The 20687-nt window shown below is 49.5% G+C and overlaps 1 protein-coding gene across 2 annotated transcripts in view; it reads left to right on the top strand.

The window, feature by feature from the left end:
- Window positions 1-1039: 1039 nt before the first annotated feature.
- Window positions 1040-20687, top strand: part of CAPN5 (calpain 5) — a 108973-nt gene continuing 89325 nt past the window's right edge. Inside the window, exons 1-2 of one of the 2 annotated variants that reach the window (XM_065408165.1) lie at window positions 1040-1211; window positions 17599-17775. In XM_065408165.1, the coding sequence (XP_065264237.1) occupies window positions 17614-17775 (162 nt within the window). In that variant the 5' untranslated portion in view covers window positions 1040-1211; window positions 17599-17613. Of the gene's footprint in view, window positions 1212-17436; window positions 17477-17598; window positions 17776-20687 lie in introns of those variants that run through there. The other variant, XM_065408173.1, reaches the window with a different exon arrangement.

The raw sequence follows: 20687 nt of genomic DNA, 5'->3' as shown, positions 1-20687 counted from the left end.
GACAAAACCCTGGCTGGGATGATTTAGTTGGGAATTGGTCCTGCTTTGAGCAGGGGGTTGGACTAGATGACCTCCTGAGGTCCCTTCCAACCCTGATATTCTATGGATGTGTCCAGCAATTGCAGAGTGGACGCTCAAGTGCCAGCTTGGAAACACCAAGTGCACAAGCGCGGGTCCCACAGACCCGGGTTTATGATGCAATGCAGACACACCCATAGGGCTGGTGTACACTTGAAACACTCCAGCTGCTGCTGTAGCGCTTCAGTGTAGACACTATCAATGCCGACGGGAGGGGTTCTCCCAGCTGTGTAGGGAATCCACCGCCCCAAGGGCAGTAGCTAGAATTCTTCCATTAACCTAGCGCTGTCTACACCAGGGGTTAGGTCGGCTTAACTACATCTCTCAGGGGTGCAGATTTTTCACATCCCTGCACATCGAAGCTGGGTCAAGCTAACTTTTTAGTGTAGACCAGGCCTTAGTCTCCCAGTGTCTCAGTTCTCCATCTATAAAATGGGGTTACCAGCACTGCCCTACCTCCCGGGGGGGAGAGGGGGGCCTCGGCAGATAAATACAGTCAATACACCTCTACCCTGATATAACGTGACCTGATATAACACGAATTTGGATATAACGCGGTAAAGCAGCGCTCTGGGGGGGGCGGGGCTGTGCACTCCAGTGGATCAAAGCAAGTTCTGTATAACGCAGTTTCACCTATAACATGGTACGATTTTTTGGCTCCCGAGGACAGCGTTATATCGGGGTAGAGGTGTATTGTGAGGTGCTGAGAGACGCTAGTAAATAGGGGACTACACGGATCATTCTTTTGACCTGCCCAGCACCATAGCTGTGCAGAATCATGGTTGGCAAAGGGCTCCCTGCTCTTATTCTGTGACAGACTCACACAAGCTGTGCCCTGCAGCGAGGGCTTGGCTCTCCCAGCTGGCTTTTGTTTCCCGCTTTGTGTCTCTAGATTTCCTGGTGATTCTCAGGCAGGGAATGTTTTGCATTTTGCATAATCTCATCTGTGTCACCTGAAGGAGAGCTTCCCACCCAGTTGCCTCTGAGGCGTGAACAGATGACTCTATGACCCCGCTCCTCCTTCCACTGATGGTTAATTCGCCTCCTGCCTGTGCCCTCTTGCCAAGAGCGTAGCAGTGACAATGTGTTTTCCTCCATCTTCCATCATTGGGCAGCTGTGTTTATTTTGCCAGGTACATACCTGTTCCCTCTTCCTTTCCTAGAGCACATACTGGGCATCATCTTGTCATGGCTGTATCCCCACCTTCTGAAGAACGTCCCCACGTTTGCTGAGAGATGGCTTAATTTACTGATTTGCAAAAATAAAGCTGCTATGTAGATATTTTTGTATAGTACATTTGCTGTCCCATAATATATAAAATAGGGTGTACCGAACCTGCAGCCCACTGACAGGCAGGGTGGGGCACTGAGCCAGAAGGAGGCCTTGATTCTCTTCCTGGATTAGCCACTGACCTGCAGGGTGACCTTGAGCAAATCTCTGCCCCACTCTGTGCCTCAGTTTCCCATCCCACTTCATGTTTCACTAGACCATAAGCTCTTTGGGGGCAGACACCATCTTTTACTATGTGTCTGTACAGCGCCTGGCACAATGGGGCCATGATCTTGGTTGAGGCCTCTAGGCAAATAGTAAGAATAATCCCATGGCCACTTGGAACTTCTCAGTGACTCTAGAGCTAGACTCGAACCCAGAACTTGCTGCTTCGGAATCACAGGCCTTTAACACTTTTGCTCCAGGGGCATCTCCTTCAGGTCTTAGCAATACAGGGTAGAGGTCTGCTTGGACCCCAGTTTAAAACCCAGCCTGAGCCTGACCTGAGCGTGTTGAGTCCTTTTCAGACTGGACCCGGACCCAACGCTTGTCCCTGAACGTGTATCAGCGTTGCTGCCTGGTGGGGCTCCCCAAGCCCGTGATCTGTCTCCGCTACCTCCTGCCTGCTGGGTAGGTGCAGCGCTGGCTGTGTGCCTCGCTTCTGCTGGCCGCCGCCACTGCCACCTTGCTGCTGTCGTCAGCCCCATCGATCCTCAGGGCGCACACAGCAAGCGAGGTGGTGGTGACAACAGGAGTCCCGTTCTGGACGCTGCACTGCAAGGATTGGAAAGAGTCCAGAGGAGAGCAACACAAATGATAAAAGGTTCAGAAAACCTGATCTGTGAGGAAAGGTTAAAAAACTGGGCATGTTTATTCTTGAGAAAAGACGACTGATGGGGAACCTGAAAACCGTCTTCAAATATGTTAAGTGCTGTGATGAAGAGGACAATGATTAATTGTTCTTCATGTCCATCCATGGTAGGACAAGTAGTAATGGGCTTAATGTGCAGCAAGGGAGGTTTACGTTGGATGTTAGGAAACACTTTCTAACTAGAAGGGCAGTTACGCTCTGGAATAGACTGACCAGCTGTCTGGCAGTGGCTCAGAAGAGCATGTGGACCAACCTCAGGGCAGACTGTGAAGAAGCAGGGCACAAACCCCAGGCTGGTTGAGAGTTCTATTCTTAGATTTCACCAGCCAGTTATCAAGTGTAACTAGGGATGTAAATACCGTTTTAAAAGTTAACCATTTAAACGATTTAAAAAAATTTCATTTAAATGGTTAACCGATTAAAGGGCCGGCCGGCTGGTGCGGTCAGGGCCGATCCGGCCGGCTGGTGTGGCCGGGGCCGGCGTGGGGCTGCTGGGGCCGGCCGCCCGGCCAGCCCAGGGGTTAACAGTTAAGACGGGTTAATCAGTAAGACTAATGCTAACCAGTTAACTGGTTAACATTTTACATCCCTAAGTGTAACCTACTCAGGCACTATAACAGCTTTAACATGGAGTCACAGACAGTCCCCTAGGGTGCTCTGATCTGTCTTGTCCCCCAGGTACGCCTGCCTTTGTGATAGATGGTCCCTTACACCACCAATCACAGCAATATTCAGGTTACTCCCAGTCCCAGCGGACCAGTCACTTATCCCAGGTCAATTGCATTTTAGATCTCATACCAAAGACAACGCTTGTAGCCAATCCTGTAATAAACTATCTAAAGATTTATTATACAGGAAAAGGAAACAAGAGAGGTATTTACAAGGTTAAAGCAGGTAAACATATAAACCCACAAATGAATTACAATCTTAAGTTTCAAAAGGTAATAGAAGCTTCTATAATAAGCAAGGTCTATATGTCCTTTATATACCACTCAGAGTCCAAGCAGCATGGAGATCTAGTTCCCCCTTATTAGGGGTTTTCATGGGGGGATAGTCCATCTGGTGTTCTGCCTTCCCTGTTGGGCAGAACACCCAGGGACATCCCCACACTGGTTAATGTCTCTCTCCTGTCTGGTGATTTGCATAGTCAGAGAGGCTCACAGTACAAATGCTCAAATATTACCTTACAGTCTGGGGTGCAAATGTTATAAGTGACATTAATGCAGGCAGCAACTCACAAACATTCCGTAAGGACTAAACACATGCATATAATTCTAATACCCATGTTAACAATTCTAACAGATAGGTGAGCCCGACGGATTCCAATATGTATTTGTTAGTATTCAGCTGAGGTGTGGGGACCTTGGCATGAGCTGACACCCAGTGTCACATAGGCTTCCAACGGAGGTTGTGGAATCCCTGTCAGTGGCGGTTTTTAAGACTAGGTTAGACAAGTACCTGTCAGGGATGGCTTAATTAGGAGATGTAAGTAAACCACCTGCAGCGTGGGGTATGGGAGATGGACTCCGCCTCTTGAGGTCCCTTCCAGCCTAGATTTCTGTCAGTCTATGTTCTGTGTAGAAACTGGGTGAAGTAGTTTGTTTTATGGTTCGGTGGATCTGGTAACACCCAAGCTGTTCTGAGTCTCCCATGAACAGGTGGAAAAAACAAGTTGGCTGACTCACTGCTTGTTTGATTGTGTCTTTAGTGGGGCAAAACATGTGGGAGAGAGGGCGCACACAGCAGTATTGCCTTGCTGCACGTGTGGTATTTTTCCAGCTTTGTTGAACGTATTTGTTTATAAGGAGGGAATCTGGTCACATGGGCTTCAATCAAGTGCAGAGTTTCCGCTTCACTGCAGACCGCAAACGTTGAAAGAACTCGGGTATTGCTAGCAACATAACATGAAGCTAGAAAACAAGACACTATGGTTGAAATCAAGGCTCCATTGAAGTCAGTGGCAAAACTCCCTCTCACTTCAATGGGACCAGGATTTTCCCCCTATGATCAGAAGGCTAAAGACCTACTAGAAACTTCCTACTGTACCGTGCTGGGATCAGCCCACTGAATTCTAGAAGTTGCCCCAAGTGGCATGTGTTGTCATGACAGATTGCATGCGGAGTCATGCCATTAAGCCCAGATGTTGTGCCGTAGGAGCCTGGTTCTGGAGGGGTGGAATTTTTGCAGCGGGAAGAGAATAGTCTTTTAGTTTGCAATCGGACCCTACCTGTATAAGCACTTTAAACAGTTATCCTGGTTTCAGCACTCATGTGTAATCACTACCAGCTGGCAGTGCTGGCTGGCTCCAATGCCCCAAAATCTCTGGAGGCGATAAAGGGAATTCCGTAATATACCTGAGTCATATGATTGACCTCCTCCAAGAAAATGTCTCTCCCATTTTAGCCCTTTCAGCCTCTTAACTGCTGTGCCTCACATCTGGATTCAAGTTGTGTTTTAATGCACCAGTGTTTTAATCCACTGTCTGTGCATCCTATTTCCATTGTTGTTATAATGTGATGGCCTTGATCTTTCTCGCCCAGGTTGTATTTATTTTGCATCAGCCATGGAAGTGTCTGTTTCTAATACTCCTTTGAGTACTCCTGGCTTTTGTGCAAGAGAAAAAAGCAATTAGGCCACCCAGGGCATTTTAATGTGCCAAATCTAATGTGTAAATTGGAGGCAATGATGGATTTAACAGCAGGAAGTGTCAGAATTCTGCCTCTCTCTTTAATGGTTTTTAACAAGTATTCTTGAACTGCAACATTCTTTCTCGTTTCACTTGAGAGTCTCCTTTGCAAATCAAATTGATTTCCGTCAGTGAGTCATTCGTTTATAATAATTAAAGTTATATTTACATAGTGCCTATCGTCCCAGGGGATCCCAAAGTACTTCACCAACAGGAATCACTTCACTCTCCGTGCTGAAATGCAGCCACCTCTTGGGTGGAAAGTACCTGCTGTTTAACAGCTCACAGCAGCACCCTGCCAACATTTAGGTCAGGAATTGAAGCATACTGTATCAACTAAAAGTGTAGGGGGAATATATGTTTATAGGCGGTGGTTGCCTAAGCTGGAATTTCACAAGCTAATAACCTTACTCTTGCAAGACTCTGGCATTGGCTCTTCAGGGTATGTCTACACAGCAACTAAACACCTGTGGCTGGCCTGTGCCAGCCGACTCAGGCTTGCAGGGCTCGTGCTGCGGGGCTGTTCCGTGGCTGTGTAGACTTCGGAGCCTGAGCTCTGGGACCCTCCCATCTCACTGAGTCAGAGGGTACGTCTATATTTACCTCCGGGTCCGGCGGTAAGCAATCGATCTTCTGGGATAGATTTATCGCGTCTTGTCTAGACGCAATAAATCGATCCCGGATCGATCCCAGAAGTGCTCGCCGTCGACGCCGGTACTCCTGCTTCGCGAGAGGAGTACGCGGAGTCGACGGGGGAGCCTGCCTGCCGCGTGTGGACCCGCGGTAAGTTCGAACTAAGGTACTTTGACTTCAGCTACGTTATTAACGTAGCTGAAGTTGCGTATCTTAGTTCGAAGTGGGGGGTTAGTGTGGACCAGGCCTTAGAGCCTAGGCTCCAGCTCCAGCCCAGAAGTCTACACAGCAATGAAACAGCCCTGCAGCCCAAGTCCGTGAGCCAGAGTCGGCTGGCACAGGCCAGCCGCAGGTGTCTAGCTGCTACGTAGACTCAGTGATCACAGATTGTTGGGACCTCTGTTTTACATCTTACATGGATGGTGGTACATCCAGTAATAGTGTCCCCTAATACCATGTGGGTTCAGTACTGACTAAGGGGGAGAGTGCCACCTACTGAATCATAGCATAGGAGCTTAGCACAGCTCTCTGAGGACCACAGTGGAGATTGTAGGTGGGAAGAAACCTATCAGAGTGCTAGTCTGCAAAGGAAACACAAACCTCTGCGTTAAAAAGCACAGCCTAAAGCGATTAGTTTACACCCAGAGCTCTTACGCTGGGAGATGTAATTACCATGTAGTCATAGATTTTTAAAGCCAAGAGGGATTATTACAGTCCCTCTGGCCTGACCTCCTACAGACACAGACCATAGAATTTCACCAAGTGGTTTCTGCATCAGCTAAACTTCTAGTTGAGCTAAAGCACGTCTCTTAGGGTATGTCTACACCCAGCCGCTAGTTCGGCGGCTGGGAATCGAAGTTCTGGGTTCGACTTATCGCGTCTTGTCTGGACGTGATAAGTCGAACCAGGAAGTGATCGCTGTCGACTGCGGTACTCCAGCTAGACGAGAGGAGTACCGCGGCGTCGACGGGGGAACCGCGGTGTCGACGGGGGAGCCTGCCTGCCGCGTGTGGACCGAGGTAAGTTCGAACTAAGGTACTTCAAACTTCAGCTACGTTATTCACGTAGCTGAAGTTGCGTACCTTAGTTCGAATTGGGGGGTAAGTGTCGAACAAGCCTTAGAAAGATACCCAATCTCAAATCCAAGCTAGGCTTAAATCTTGCTGATTTCTTCTACATAACATCTCTAAGCTACGGCCTTTGCTAGCCATCTACGCAGCTAAAATGCTCGTCCAGGCTCTCCTCATCTCCCATATTGATTGCTGCTCTATCCTTCTCTCTGCCCTTGACAAATGCAATCTTGCCCTGCTGATACCCAGTTTCTGTTGCCTTGACCATGTCACCCCTTTCTTTGCTTCCTTCCCCTGCCTCCCCCTTCTCTATCCTATCAAACGTAGGCTGTGAAGGTCAAGATAAGTCGCATATCCCTCTTCCCATCCTCCCTCCTTCACTATCAAGATGTCGACTTCCGTCTCCGATTGCACTGATCCCAGCCTCCGGCGGCCTCCTGTTAAATTTTCAAACAAGCACCTTCGTGCTTTCTCCCATGTTTCCCCTTGTGCTTGGGAGTTGCTCTCCATAAACATCTGCAAAGCTACCTCAGTGTCCTCTTTCAAAACCCTCCTTCAAAACTTTCCTTTGACGTCTTGCCTAGAAAAAAGTTGGCAACAGTTTAATCTGTGGATGTGCTGAGACCCCTGGCTGTCCTGCTGACAGCACTATCTGTGTTTCCTTGTATTTCCTCGTCTGTCTGTCATCTATCTGTTGTCTCCTGTCTTATACTTAGATTGTAAACTCTTTGGGGCAGGGACCATCTCCTTGTTCTGTGTTTGTACAGCGCCTAGCACAACAGGCTCTTGGTCCATGACTAGGGCGCCTAGGTGCCACGGTAATACAAACAACAATAATAATCACCAGTTTTTGCCATCCAAATCATTTATACCTGCTTGAGATCCCTATGGATTGCTCATACCCAGATTCCCTTATGGGGCTCTCACAAGACTCTTCATTTCGGCTTTTCTTTACCCCTCTTTCTTCCAGCGCCCCAGCTCTGCTCTGCACGTGCTCAGATGACGCTGGCCAAATAACAGCGCGTAAACAGCACTGTACAATAAATACAGGGAGCTGCTGTCCCAAGGGGCTTACAGCATAAGTGCCCAGTCCTGCTCCCATTGAGGTCAAGAGCAAATGCCTCGTTAGCGTTAAGGCCCTGAAGTCGACTGAATTCAGCAGATTTAAGTCTGGTCACAGAACAGTGCAGAGTTAAAACAAAGAAAGTTTGGCACTTTCCATCTAAAGGATATGAAAGTACTTTCCAAACCCCCATGCCTTTATCCTCACAATGCTTCAAGGTAGTGGGTGAGTTTTATATTAGCCTCTTGGGGAAACTGAGGCAGGGATAAGTGAAGTGACTCTTAAGGAAGTGAAATGCAGAGCACAGAACCCAGGACTCCTTGATTCCCAGGCTGTGCTTTGACCACTAGACCATGCTGTTTCCTCTCTCAAAATGTATCACTCTGTTTTATTGTCCAGGCCAGGGCTTCCTGGCAGACTGTGGAACACCTTTTGGGTGACTCATCAAACTGTACAGTGCGTGGCACAGCGACAGACCTAGAGGTGCAACCTCCCAGAGGTCCTGTGTGTAAAGGAACTCCCTTCCTGCAGGGCAGGTGGAATTTTAAGGGTCCCAAATGGTCTGCACGGAAAGCTGAACAGGCTGGGAGCAGGAAATAAATGTATCTCCCGGCGGCTGGCACCAATTACTTTTAATTCGTTATTAATAATCGGCTCCATAATCTGATGCTGGTGTTAATCAGGAGCAACTCATGGAAGTCAGTGGAATTGCACCAATTAAACATTGACCGAGAAGGGAATCAGGCTCATCAGTGTCCCCAAACTGGATAAGAGCACGGGCTATCCCATCAAGTCAGGGTCTGGATTCCAGTAGTGGTCAGTAACTGAGGTTTCCAGAGGGGCTGATTCTTCCCCAAATTACATCAGGCTCGGGGGGGGGGGGTAACTCCATTGAATTCAGAGAGTAGAATCAGGCTCATATACTGCACTTTGCCAATTGTGCAATGCTGTATGTAGGTAATGGGGCATTTCTTCCTCACCCCACCATTGGGCAGCCACCATCATAGAATCTTATGACTGGAAGGGACCTCAAGAGGTCACCTGGTCCAGTCCCCTGCACTCCTGGCAGGACTAAGTATTATCTGGACCATCCTGACAGGTGTTTGTCTAACCTGCTCTTAAAAATCTCCAATGATGGAGATTCCACCACCTCCCTAGGCAATTTATTCCAGTGCTTAACCACCCTGACAGTGAGGAAGTTTTTCCTAATGTCCAACCTAAACAGTCCTTGTTGCAATTTAAGCCCACTGTGTCTTGTCCTATCCTCAGAGGTTAACTAGAACAATTTACCTCCCTCCTCCTTGTAACAACCTTTTACGTACTTGAAAATTGGTATAATGTCCCCTCTCAGTTCTCTCTTCTCCAGACTAAACAAACCCAGTTTTTTCAATCTTCCCTCCTAGGTCATGTTTTCTAGACCTTTAATCATTTTTGTTGCTCTTCTCTGGACTTTCTCCAATTTGTCCACATCCTTCCTGAAATGTGGTGCTCAGAACTGGTCACAATACTCCAGTTGAGGCCTAATCAGTGCAGAGTAGAGCGGAAGAATTACTTCTCGTGTCTTGCTTACAACACTCTTGCTAATACATCCCAGAAGGATGTTTGCTTTTTTTTGCAATAGCGTTACGCTGTTGACTCGCATTTAGCTTGTGATCAAGTATCACCCCCAGATCCATTTCTGCAGTACTCCTTCCTAGGCAGTCATTTTCCATTTTGTTTATGTGCAACTGATTGTGCCTTGGAGTACTTTGCATTTGTCCTTATTGAGTTTCATCCTATTTACTTCAGATCATTTCTCCAGATCATTTTGAATTTTAATCCTATCCTCCAAAGCACTTGCAACCCCTCCCAGTTTGGTATCGTCCACAAAGTTTATAAGTGTTCTCTCTATGCCATTATCTAAATCAGTGATGAAGATATTGAAAAGAACTGGACCCAGAACTGATCCCTGCAGAACCCCACTTGATATGCCCTTCCAGCATGAGTAATGGTCTCAAGTTGAAGTGGGGGAGGTTTAGGTTGGATATTAGGAAGAACTTTTTCACTAGGAGAGTGGTGAAGCACTGGAATGGGTTACCTAGGGAGGTGGTGGAATCTCCTTCCTTAGAGGTTTTTAAGGTCAGGCTGGGATGATTTAGTTGGGGATTAGGTCCTGCTTTGAGCAGGGGTTGGACTAGATGACCTCCTGAGGTCCCTTCCAACCCTAATATTTTATGATTCTATGACTGTGAACCACTGATAACTACTCTCTGGGAATGGTTTTCCAACCAGTTATGCACCCATCTTATAGTAGCTCCAACTAGGTTGCATTTCCCTAGTTTGTTTATGAGAAGGTCATGCAGGACAGTATCAAAAACCTTACAAAAGTGAAGATATACCACATCTACCGCTTCCCCCCATCTACAAAGCTTGTTACCCTGTCAAAGAAATCTATCAGGTTGGTTTGACGTGATTTGTTTTTGACAAATCCATGCTGACTGTTACTTATCACCTTATTATCTTCTAGATGTTTGCAATTTGCTTGCTTGATTATTTGCTCCATTATCTTTCCGGGTACTGACGTGTCCGGTGTTGTCGTCCTGGTTGATGTCAAGCTGTTTTAATTTTTAAAAGCCGCTCCTGCTGGACATCTCCTTGGTGCCTGTGTGTGGGTGCTGACACCCATGGCAGGATTTTAGGGCCTGTGGGAGAGGCTTTGGGTATCCTTAAGGACAGCGGAACTGGTGTTGGATTGCCAGCTGCAGAGAGAGACAGTCCTTTGTGCACCATGGAGCACTGACTGTCCCCAAGTCACTATCCAGGAGGGCAGAGGCAGGATGGGAGAGGCACAGGGACATGGCGCAGCTCCTGGGGAGCTCAGGGGCAGCCAGTGCAGAAGCTCTATTAGTGGCTGTGCAGTGACTCCACTGGTGCCCTGCACTCGCCCCTGCATGGGGCACGATTTCCACAGGGCTCAGGTCTCTCCCTGACTGACATTCCAGGATCCAGAATGTCTTTCCAGCCCCCAGTGCAGTGCAGCTGGTTCCTGCGCTCTGCTTTGGGGGTTGCTTTATGTCTGGCTGGAGGGTTTATTTTCCCCTACGCTCTGCACGTGAGGACAGGCTCAGCATGATGTCCAAATCAGCACTCGGTCTGTGTGTCTTAGATAATTGCCCGGCCCCCATCAGCGCAGTATCTGGGCGCCTCACTATCTTATTGTACTTCTCACAAAACCCCTGTGTGGCAGGGCAGTGCCGTATCCCCATTGCACAGGTGGGCAAGTGGAGCTCAGAGGGACTAAGTGACTTGCCCAAGGTCACAGAGGAAGCGACTGGCAGAACAGAGAATTAAACCCACATCTCCCCAACCCCAGGCTAATGCTCTGACCACCAGACCACCTTCTTCTGCCTGCTGGCCTGACAGCGGGTTAGTCACGTGACCAGGACCTTGGAGGAACAGGGAAGCGTTTGGTTTGCTGGTGCAAGTCCGTGCTCGCTGCGCCCCTGACTCAGTATGAAGCACTGTTTAAAAAGCCAAACAGTGCAGGCTCCTGTGGTGTGGGAGTCCCAGCCCGTTTTCCCCTTAGCGGCGGGATTTGGATGGCTGGTGGTGCCTAAAACAGGTGATTCGTTCAGACTTGCACAAGAACCTGGTTTAACTGGTGCTTCTTGATTGTTTCTCCTCCCATAGGAGCTGCCAGAGCAGAGCAGACCTAAGGTCCGGTTAGTCCCGTATCCTGTCTCTGGAAGGGGCCAGTGACAGGTGCTCAAGAAGGTGTTATTCCCACCTCGCCCTAAAGTAGGGTTCTCTCTGCCCCCCGTGTGTGTCTCATCCTGATCTCTGAGGGTACGTCTAAACAGCAAAGCCCCCTACAGCAGTGATTCAGAGAGCCTGGGTCAACTGACGTGGGCCCAGGGGCTCGCACTGCAGGGCTAACCATAGCAGTGTAGACGCCCGGGCTCTGAGACCTTCCCAACTCAGCCTGCGCATCTAGACTGCTCTTTTCACCCCTGCCACGATAGACCCGCCAGCCTGGGTCAGCTGGCCTGGGCTCTGAGACTCGCTGCGGGTGGGTTGTTTTTGTTTTGTTCTGCTGGGTAGATACACCCTCAGAGTATCCAATCCCTCAGGCTGTGTCTACACAACAAGCCGGCACTGCAGCAGCGAGCATCAGAGCCTGGGTCTGCAGACTTGGGCTTCCACTACAGCACTGAAAGTAGCTGTGGAAGCGTTTGGGCTCAGGCTCTGAAGCCTGGGGAGAGGGGTGGATTCAAAGCCCAAGCTCCAGTCCAAACCCGAACATCCACAGATATTTGGAGAGCTGTAACGCAAGCCCAAATCTGCAGACCCTGGCTCTGAGGCTCCCTGCCGCGGTTCCTGCTTTCTGGGTAGATTGGCTTCAGACCCGAAGCACGAGGTTTAATATTCCTTCCAAAGTTCTTGTTGTCGTTAATTGTAACTCTGGATAGCCTTGCTATCCACAGAAACAGCCAGTCCCTTGTTGAATCTCGTTTAGTTCTTGGCTGCAATGAGCCCCTCGGTTTAATCACATGTTGTGAGACAGAATATTTCCTTTTGGTGCCTCTGTATAAGTGGTTTACATTTCCCCCTCTCCTTGGCATTATCAGCATTCAGTTTCATCTGCCTACTGTTCCCCATTCCCGCAGCTTGGGAAGGTCTCCCTGAAGTTCCTCGTAGACTGCTCAGATCCTGGCTAAACTAAATAACTTTCTGTCATCTGCAAATTTTGCTACCTCATTGCTCACTCTCCTTTCCAGATTGTTGATTAATACATTTAAACAACCCAGGACTTAGTTTGGAACCTTCAGGCCTGCTGTTTTGTAATGACGGGAATTGACCATTTAATCCTACTCTTGACTTTCTGTCTGCTAGTTTTTGATCCATGACCGTACTTGATCTCTTATCCGTGACTACTTAGCTTTTTTAGTAGCCTCTTGTGCAAGACCTTATCCGGGGTATTTTGGAAGTGAAAATCAATTGTCATCAGGTTCTCCTTTATATCCACTGCATTACTGACACGTTTAAAGAATTCGGAGAGATTAGTGAGACACTAGTCTCCATTGCTGAAACTATGCTGGTCAGACTCTGCCATATCCTGATCTTCCAAGTATTTCATTATTCTGGTTTTTATGATAATTTCATCCAGTTTGCCAGGTACAGATACAAGGCTGGCTGGCATGCAATTTCTCGGATCACCCATAGAACCCATTTCAAATCTAAGAACATTTGCTACTGTCAAAGTTAGATTCAGGACTCACAATTTGTTAGACCTCTCTGTTTATTAGCATAGCGCACTGCTAATACACTCAGATAATGTGTCAAGTATCAGGGGGTAGCCGTGTTAGTCTGTATCTACAAAAACAACAAGGAGTCTGGTGGCACCTTAAAGACTAACAGATTTATTTGGGCATAAGCTTTTGTGGGTAAAAACCTCACTTCTTCGGATGCAACCAAAGAAGTGAGGTTTTTACCCACGAAAGCTTATGCCCAAATAAATCTGTTAGTCTTTAAGGTGCCATCAGATAATGTGAGCATCATGCAAGACCCACACTACCTTATTTTATACAGATAAAAAGGGCGCGAACTTAACAAGAGGACAAAGAAAGCAGAACTGACAAGTTTACCTGAGGCTAGACATACATATTCAATTTCCTTACTAACTTTTACAGATCTCCGGTTAATGTTCCACCATTAGCTTAAGTGGACTCATTGTTTATGCCTTAATGTTTCTTTTCCTGACACCTGTATTTCAACATTCCTTATTTCTGCTTAAAGGTACATACAGCATTTCTTTAATCCATTCTATTTTTACAATTTTTTTTACTATTTTTTCATTCTACTTTCACACTACCCTCCTCTCTTCTGGATCATCTGCTGTTCTATGTTCAGAATTATGCTTTAGAGAAAGTCCAGCGGAGGGCAACGAAAATGATTAGGGTGCTGGGACTTACGAGGAGAGGCTGAGGGAACTGGGGTTATTTAGTCTGCAGAAGAGAAGAATGAGGGGGGATTTGATAGCAGCCTTCAACTACCTGAAGGGGGGGGTCCAAAGAGGATGGAACTCGGCTGTTCCCAGTGGTACCAGATGACAGAACAAGAAGTAATGGTCTCAAATTGCAGTGGGGGAGGTCTAGGTTGGCCATAAGGAAATACTATTTCACTAGGAGGGTGGTGAAGCACTGGAATGGGTTACCTAGGGAGGTGGTGGAACCTCCATCCTTAGAGGTTTTTAAGAACCGGCTTGACCAAGCCCTGGCTGGGATGATTTAGTTGGGGATTGGTCCTGCTTTGAGCAGGGGGTTGGACTAGATGACCTCCTGAGGTCCCTTCCAACCCTGATATTCTATGATTCTGTGCTTCTCACCAAGGGAATGGAAATCAGTTTGGATACAAAAAGAGTAAAAAGCTGAATATCCTCAAGGTTCAGAAATACTGTCTGTTAAAAAAGAAAAACGGGTCACATTTGATATTAAGGTTTTATTTATAAAGGGTTAATAAATAAGCAGATGTTATACGCTTGCCACAAACGTAAGTAGTGGGTGTTGAAGATGGTTAAAAGCCACTTATTGACCTGTTGGATTATGTAACAAGTGATTAACCATTTATTAAAACATCTAATAATCATTTATTAATCCTTCATAAACAATTTGTCAATGGATCCTTAATATAAAGTGTGACCAAAGGCTGCAAAAAGTGCTGTAGAATTTAATAAAGAAGAAGAATCTTTCTATGCAGTTTTCAAACAGACCCATAAAATGCTACGTAGCGGGGGTATAAGTCTCTGAGATTCTCTATTAGATGGCTTCAAAATTCTACAGAATGGATCTCACGTTATTATTTCTATTCCAGGAATGCTTAGAGGCCTCAATGTTAATTTGGGCTCCATTGCGCTAGGCACTGTACAAAGACATAGGGCTTGTTTTCATGTACAGCGCTACAATGGCTCAGCTCCACTGGTGCAGCTGAGCCGCTGTAAAACGCCCGAGAGGGCTTCTCCTGTCGGAGTAGTTCATCCACCTCCCTGAGAGGCGGTAGCTGTGTCGGTGGGAGAAGCTCTCTCGTCACCATAGCGTGTTTACATGGGGAGTTAGGTCGGCATAACTGCGTTGCTCAGGGGTGTGAATTTTTCACACCCTTGAGCTACATGGTTATACCAATGTAAGTATGTAGTGTAGACCTGGCCATAGTAACATACAGTCCCTGCCTTGGAGAGCTTAGAATCCAAGGGCAGGCTTTACCAAGGTATTTAGGCACCTAATGCCCATTAATTTGAAATCAGTAGGTGCTAGGCACCTAAATACCCTGGTGAATCCCACCCAAATAGACAAAGCAGACAAAGGAAGGAGGGGAAATGGAGATGAAGTGACTTGCCCCAGGTCACGTAGCAGGTCAGTGGCAGAGCTGCGAATAGAACACCGGTCTCCTGAGCCACCCTGTCTAGTACCCGTGCCCTGTCTACTAGTCCCTGTCTAGTACCCATGCCCTGTCTACTAGCCCACACTGTCTCCCCATCCATAGAATTAAATTTTCTATTCGATTTCATTGGCCTAGCCCAGCGAGCGGAAGGTCTGCTTGAGGTTCGTGCCATTGGCAGCGGCAGCTTTCTCCAGTGGGGACAAGGCTTCTTGCTCCACACCAGTCATCAAAGCTGGCTCTGAGCAGAGGAGAGGGAGGCCATGCTGCGCCTTGGAATGTCCCAGGCTCCTTCTGGGGACACTGATACCCATTCAAGCGCCGGCAGTGCACTTTCACACGCACCCCTTCGACTTTAAGGCATGATCTAAGCCCTATATTCTCAGGTCACGTTGCAGTAAAGAACAGAATTGCCCATCCACAAAGCCTTTTGCTGTTCCTGGCTCCCAGGAGAGTCCACATCACTAGAGATGATTCAGGACCCTTGAGAGTGACTGGGATGAAGCAGAAGAAAATGAATATTTCAGTAAATGAGCCATACCTGCGGCAGAACCCGGGTAGTGTCATCCAGTGCAATCCGCATGGATGTTATTTTGGGTTCATTGAGGCAGTGAGTAATGAGCATTTTTGCTGCTAATCAGATTGATAAATAAGGCGAATTAAAATCTTTGGTTTGCTCTCAGCAGAAGTCTCCTAAATTGAGTGTTTTCATCTCACCCAGGCGAGAGGAGGCAGATTTGCTTAGCAGTCATCATGAATAATTACCCCAGTTAGGATAGGGGTGGGTTAGAAGCCAGTTTTTTTTTTCTCCATACTAATCCTAATCATTTTTTTCAGGTTTTTCGCCTTCCTCCGCAGCATAGGGCAGGGGTCGCAGGCTGGAAGATTCTGTTGTGGGTGGGTCAGCTTTTGTGGCCTGCATCATGCGGGAGGTCAGACTAGATGACCATATTGGTCCCTTCTGACCTTAAAGTCTATGAGTCTATGAGTCTATTTAACTAAATTAATTGCTTCCAAACAGATGCCCAAATGTGTCCATCGCCTAATCTCCTATACAAGGAGCTACTTGTCACCAATCCTTATGCAGTTTCTTGTTCTAACTTTCTAGCCATTAATCAGTGATTCCCAATGTCTTTGGGCGATGATGCCTATTTACCAGAATAATACCTTGGCTCAATTGCTGTCCATCACCAAGACCCCTGCATATTCTACCCTGTGGATCAAGTGGTGCAGAAGGCCCTGTGTAAGGACACTCTTACCCTGTGGGAGGCAGGCATGGATGGGCGAGTCTAGAATGCCAATCAAAGGAGCTGGTGTGCAGTGTGTGGGAGCCACCACGCTAGTGGAGAACTAGCGTGGACAGGTTCAGGTGCTGCTGCATCTTGTGGGTGTACGTGGGATATGATTTCCTCGTCTCCTCTGGGTTGGTAAAATCACGTCTGCGCCCAGCTGCTTGTTGAGAGAGCGTAATTAATCTAGAAAGACGTGGCTCTGTGCCAGGAGGCCTTTTTAATTAAAAGAGGTTGGGGCATCTGAGAATCTCTATTAAACCTGGCGTCGCCACTGAAGTCATGGAGTGTGTGTGTCTAAATTTGGATGGCGGGGAGGGTAGAGCGTCATGCGTCATCTCAGGACAGAATGTGATTTTGCTTGCTAACATCTCTGGGGGGGGGTGGCCTGTGTCACAGACCTCTGGGACCTCGTACACCTCCCAGTTGCAATCGTGTGACTTTTCCTGTGTTCCTGCTGACTTTGAAGGGATATAGGGGGTGAAGCTGGTTGCTACACAGCTCAGGCATAGCTTGTTACAGTTCATACTAACGGGGCAATGGGAGCCCGTGCCTTTAACAATGCTGGTGGAATGCTCCTGCCCTGCCTGGCCCTAAGCTCGGGGTATAGGTCCTGGAAGGAGGAGTAGCTGAACCAGCCTTTTGGGCTGGGTCCCAACATTCCTTATCGCCTGGCTTAGAGGCGTATGTTTGCTCTCGGGGTGTGGGAGGATGGGTGGGTGGGTGTGTCTGCTTCTTTCCCACTGGGGCATAGATGGGGTGTGCAGGGCCAATGTCCTTCCACAACGCAAATTTCCCCGCTCATCAAAGTCCTGGTAAAATGTGGTACACACCGGTTCCTTTATTGGAACCTTTCATGGCAGCATCTTCCCAGTGTTTTGCTTGAAGGGCTGCACACTTCCGACATGTCCTTCGTTATTTCACTAGGTCACTGGAGGCTGCAGGCATAGCACTATTTGGGTTTTTATACTGCACCTGTCACCATGGTATCTGAGCACCTGAGGTGTCATGGAGGTCGGCAAATGGGATCCACTCGTCATGCTGTTTGGTGGCTTGTTAGATGAGCTTTAACCTAGTGGAAGCATCTGTTTCCCGTCATTCAGGTGGCCCCTTTTCCTCCATGTATCTGAATGTTTTTGCTGGGAGCGGGATGGGTGAGCCTGGTCCTAGGCCGGGCTCTGTGTCTCATCCCACCCTATCTCATCCATGTTGCTTTGTCCCCTAGCGGCTGGAGTGAAGGATGTTCTCCTCTGCGAAGCCCTACGAGAATCAGCACTTCTCGGCCCTGAAGAAAGACTGCCAGCGGCAGAAGGTGCTCTTCGAGGACCCGCTCTTCCCCGCCACTGACGACTCCCTCTTCTACAAGTCACGCATTCAAGGCATCCAGTGGAAACGTCCGAATGTAAGTGAGGCTCGAATGTCCTCCCTGTGCACATCCTTGTGCTGTTCCCCTGGGGTCACACCTTAAAAAGCAAGTAACTCTGCTCCCCAGCGCACTATCTGCCATAGGTACCCTGTTACCATAGTATCCGAGCTCCTCGACGGCTCTAATGTATCGATCCTCACCGCAATTCTGGGAAGTAGGGCTGTGCTATTATCCCCATTGTAGAGATGGGGAACTGAGGCACAGAGAGACTTGCCCAGGGTCACACAGGAGGTCTGTAGCAGAGCAGGGAACTGAACCTGGGTCGTTTGCCTCTCAAGCTGGCTCGCTAATCACTGGATTACCCTTCCTTTACCTTCGCCCTCTGCAAGAGCCTCTGTTCTTGTACATTGCTTGTGTGCGCTCAGAGCAAGGGAGATGTTTGAAGGGCAGCATGACTTGTGGCGTGACAGTGTGTCTAGTGGTTGAAACAGGAGACTGGGAGTCAGGACCCCTGAATTCTACAGGCCACATCCCGGATACCGGAAGCTCCCATTGGGAGCGGTTCTGTTCCACTGAAGTCGGTGGGAGTTTTGGCATTGTCTTCAATGGCAGTCCCACCTGGCTCATTGAAGCCAATTGGAGTTGCAGGTGTTCAGGATGTTTGCTCCTTCCTCTCCCACTAACTCAGCAAATGACCTTGGGCTTGTCCCCCAATGGTGACTTGTAACCGTAACTCAACTGTGTTTGTAAAGTGAATGTAATAATACTTCTAAGCTATAGGAGGGCTCGATGTTGTTGCTAATCCTCTTAGGGACTAACTGATGTTTGCAAAGTGCTGCTAAGATGCTAGTGGTTGGGTTTTATTTATTTGGTTTTGGATGATTATCACGCAGTCCCAACCCCTTATTTAATGGCTTGTCAGCTGCAGCAGCCTCTGTCCCAAAGGTCTCCCAGAGATTCCTGGAGCTCTGGACTTTACCTGCTGGTCCCCTTCAGGCACGGTTTTTCCTCTCTGCTCCACATGCAGCAAAAGCACCAGAGATGCCTACACACCACAGAGATGGATGGGTTGGAAATACACAGAGAGATGGGGGGGAGGCAGGGGGTACTGGGACGCGAGGTGAACGCGGCCGGGGTGCAGAGGGGCCAGCCGCATGGTTCATCCTTGATCACGTGGAAAGGACGGGGCTGTCCCCTGTGGTCCTGTGTCTCTGTCTGTCCATGTCTCCTCAGCACAAGGAAATTGCACCTGGCGATGTTCTTTTTGGCTGGGAGGGAGGTCACGCAGGGCACTGCGATCAGCTGCCAGCAGTTTGATGCATCTGGCATTTGCTCCCCGGGGTACTCTGTGTTCCCAGTGCTGCGTGCAGTGCCTGACTGAGGCATTCACTTCAGCTTCTGTCGGTGATTAACCTCTGGGCATCCAGGCACTGCCTGCTCTAGCAGGCTGGGCACAGGAGGTATCGGGGGTGGGCCTGGGAGAAAGCCCTGTGGTGGCCCCCACGCTGCCTAAGGGGGCAATAGGTCATGGATCCGTGTCCTGATTGATCCGGGGCCTAGCCCTACCCTGCCCCTCAGAGAGTGCTAGGCATGGGGGAGCCACTGGGGACCTAGAGCCCCCTTGTCTGGAGCCATGGGGCAGGGAGCACCTTTCGCAAGGCCATGAGGATGGGAGCAGTGCGCGAGGAGCTGCTGAGGCAGTCTGAGTAGAGCTGAGCTCTGGGCTCCCACCCAGCATTGCCTCTGGGCATGTGAGCCAGCCGAGCGGGGGAGCCGGGACTCTTGGCTGGAGGGAGTAGGGTTGTTGTCCTGCTTTCTCTCCCTCTCTCACTCCCCTGGCTGGGGCTCTACTCTGTAGCTCATTACCAATCTGCTGAGCTGTTGCTGGGCTCACCTTTCTAACCCAGCCTGTAACGCACCTTAGGTCCTCCCAGAGTAGGGTTACCATACGTCCGGATTTTCCCGGACATGTCCGGCTTTTTGGTCGTCAAATCCCCGTCCGGGGGGAAATTCCAAAAAGCCGGACATGTCCGGGAAAATAGGGAGGGGTCGTGGGGCTTGGATCCACGCCGGAGCCGGAGCCGCTGGGGCCGGCGGTGCTTGGCCGCCGGCCGGCGCCACTCGGCCGGTGCTGGGGCCGGTGCCGGATGGGCCGGTGCCCCAGGGCCCGATCCGAGCTGGAGTCGCTGGGGCCGGAGCCGCTCGGCCGGGGTCCGAGCCGAGCTGGAACCACCGGGGCCGGGGCGGGCCGGGGCTGGCGCACTCGGCTGGAACTGGGGCTGGCGCCCCAGTGCCTGAGCTGAGCCAGGCCCGAGCCACTCGGCCAGGGGGCCGGACTGGGCCGCGCCTCCTCGCGCCCCCCGCCCCAGCTTACCTGCTGCCTGCCTCCCTGTTTCAGGCTTCCCGCAAACATTTGATTCACAGGAAGCAGGGGAGGGGGAGGAGCAGGGGGCGGAGAGTTCAGGGGAGGAGGCAGAGTTGGGGCGGGGACTTTGGGAAAGGGGCGGAGTTGGGGTGGGGCCGGGGCGGGGAATGGGGCGGGGTCGGGGCAGGGGCGGGGCCCCTTGCAGTGTCCTCTTTTTGTTATTTTAAAAAGTGGTAACCCTATCCCAGAGCAACCCCCTGGCTGCAGGGAGACGCCGCCAGCGCTGCCTTAGCCGGTGTGCCAGTGTGCAGGGAGGCTACCTGGCAAGATTTCTCAGAGCTGCTGTGAGCAACCCTTGTGTCTCTCTCTGCCCCAGCTGGGAGTCTCTAGAAAGCCGGCTTGTCTCTCCAGAGTGACCGTGGAGCCTTTATCCAGGAGGGAGTGGGGGAGGGAATAAAAAGGCTTTGTGTAAAGGGAGGGTAAGGGCTGAATTGATTCTTTGTGTGCATGGCAGGAGGAGCAACGTTGCACCGGGCCACCGCCGAAGCGGTCATGCTGCCCTGCTGAAAACGGACTGGCTGCA

This window comes from Emys orbicularis, chromosome 1 (assembly GCF_028017835.1).
Source record: "Emys orbicularis isolate rEmyOrb1 chromosome 1, rEmyOrb1.hap1, whole genome shotgun sequence".
Lineage (NCBI taxonomy): Eukaryota > Metazoa > Chordata > Testudines > Emydidae > Emys > Emys orbicularis.
This window is presented reverse-complemented; position numbering and strand designations above follow the sequence as displayed.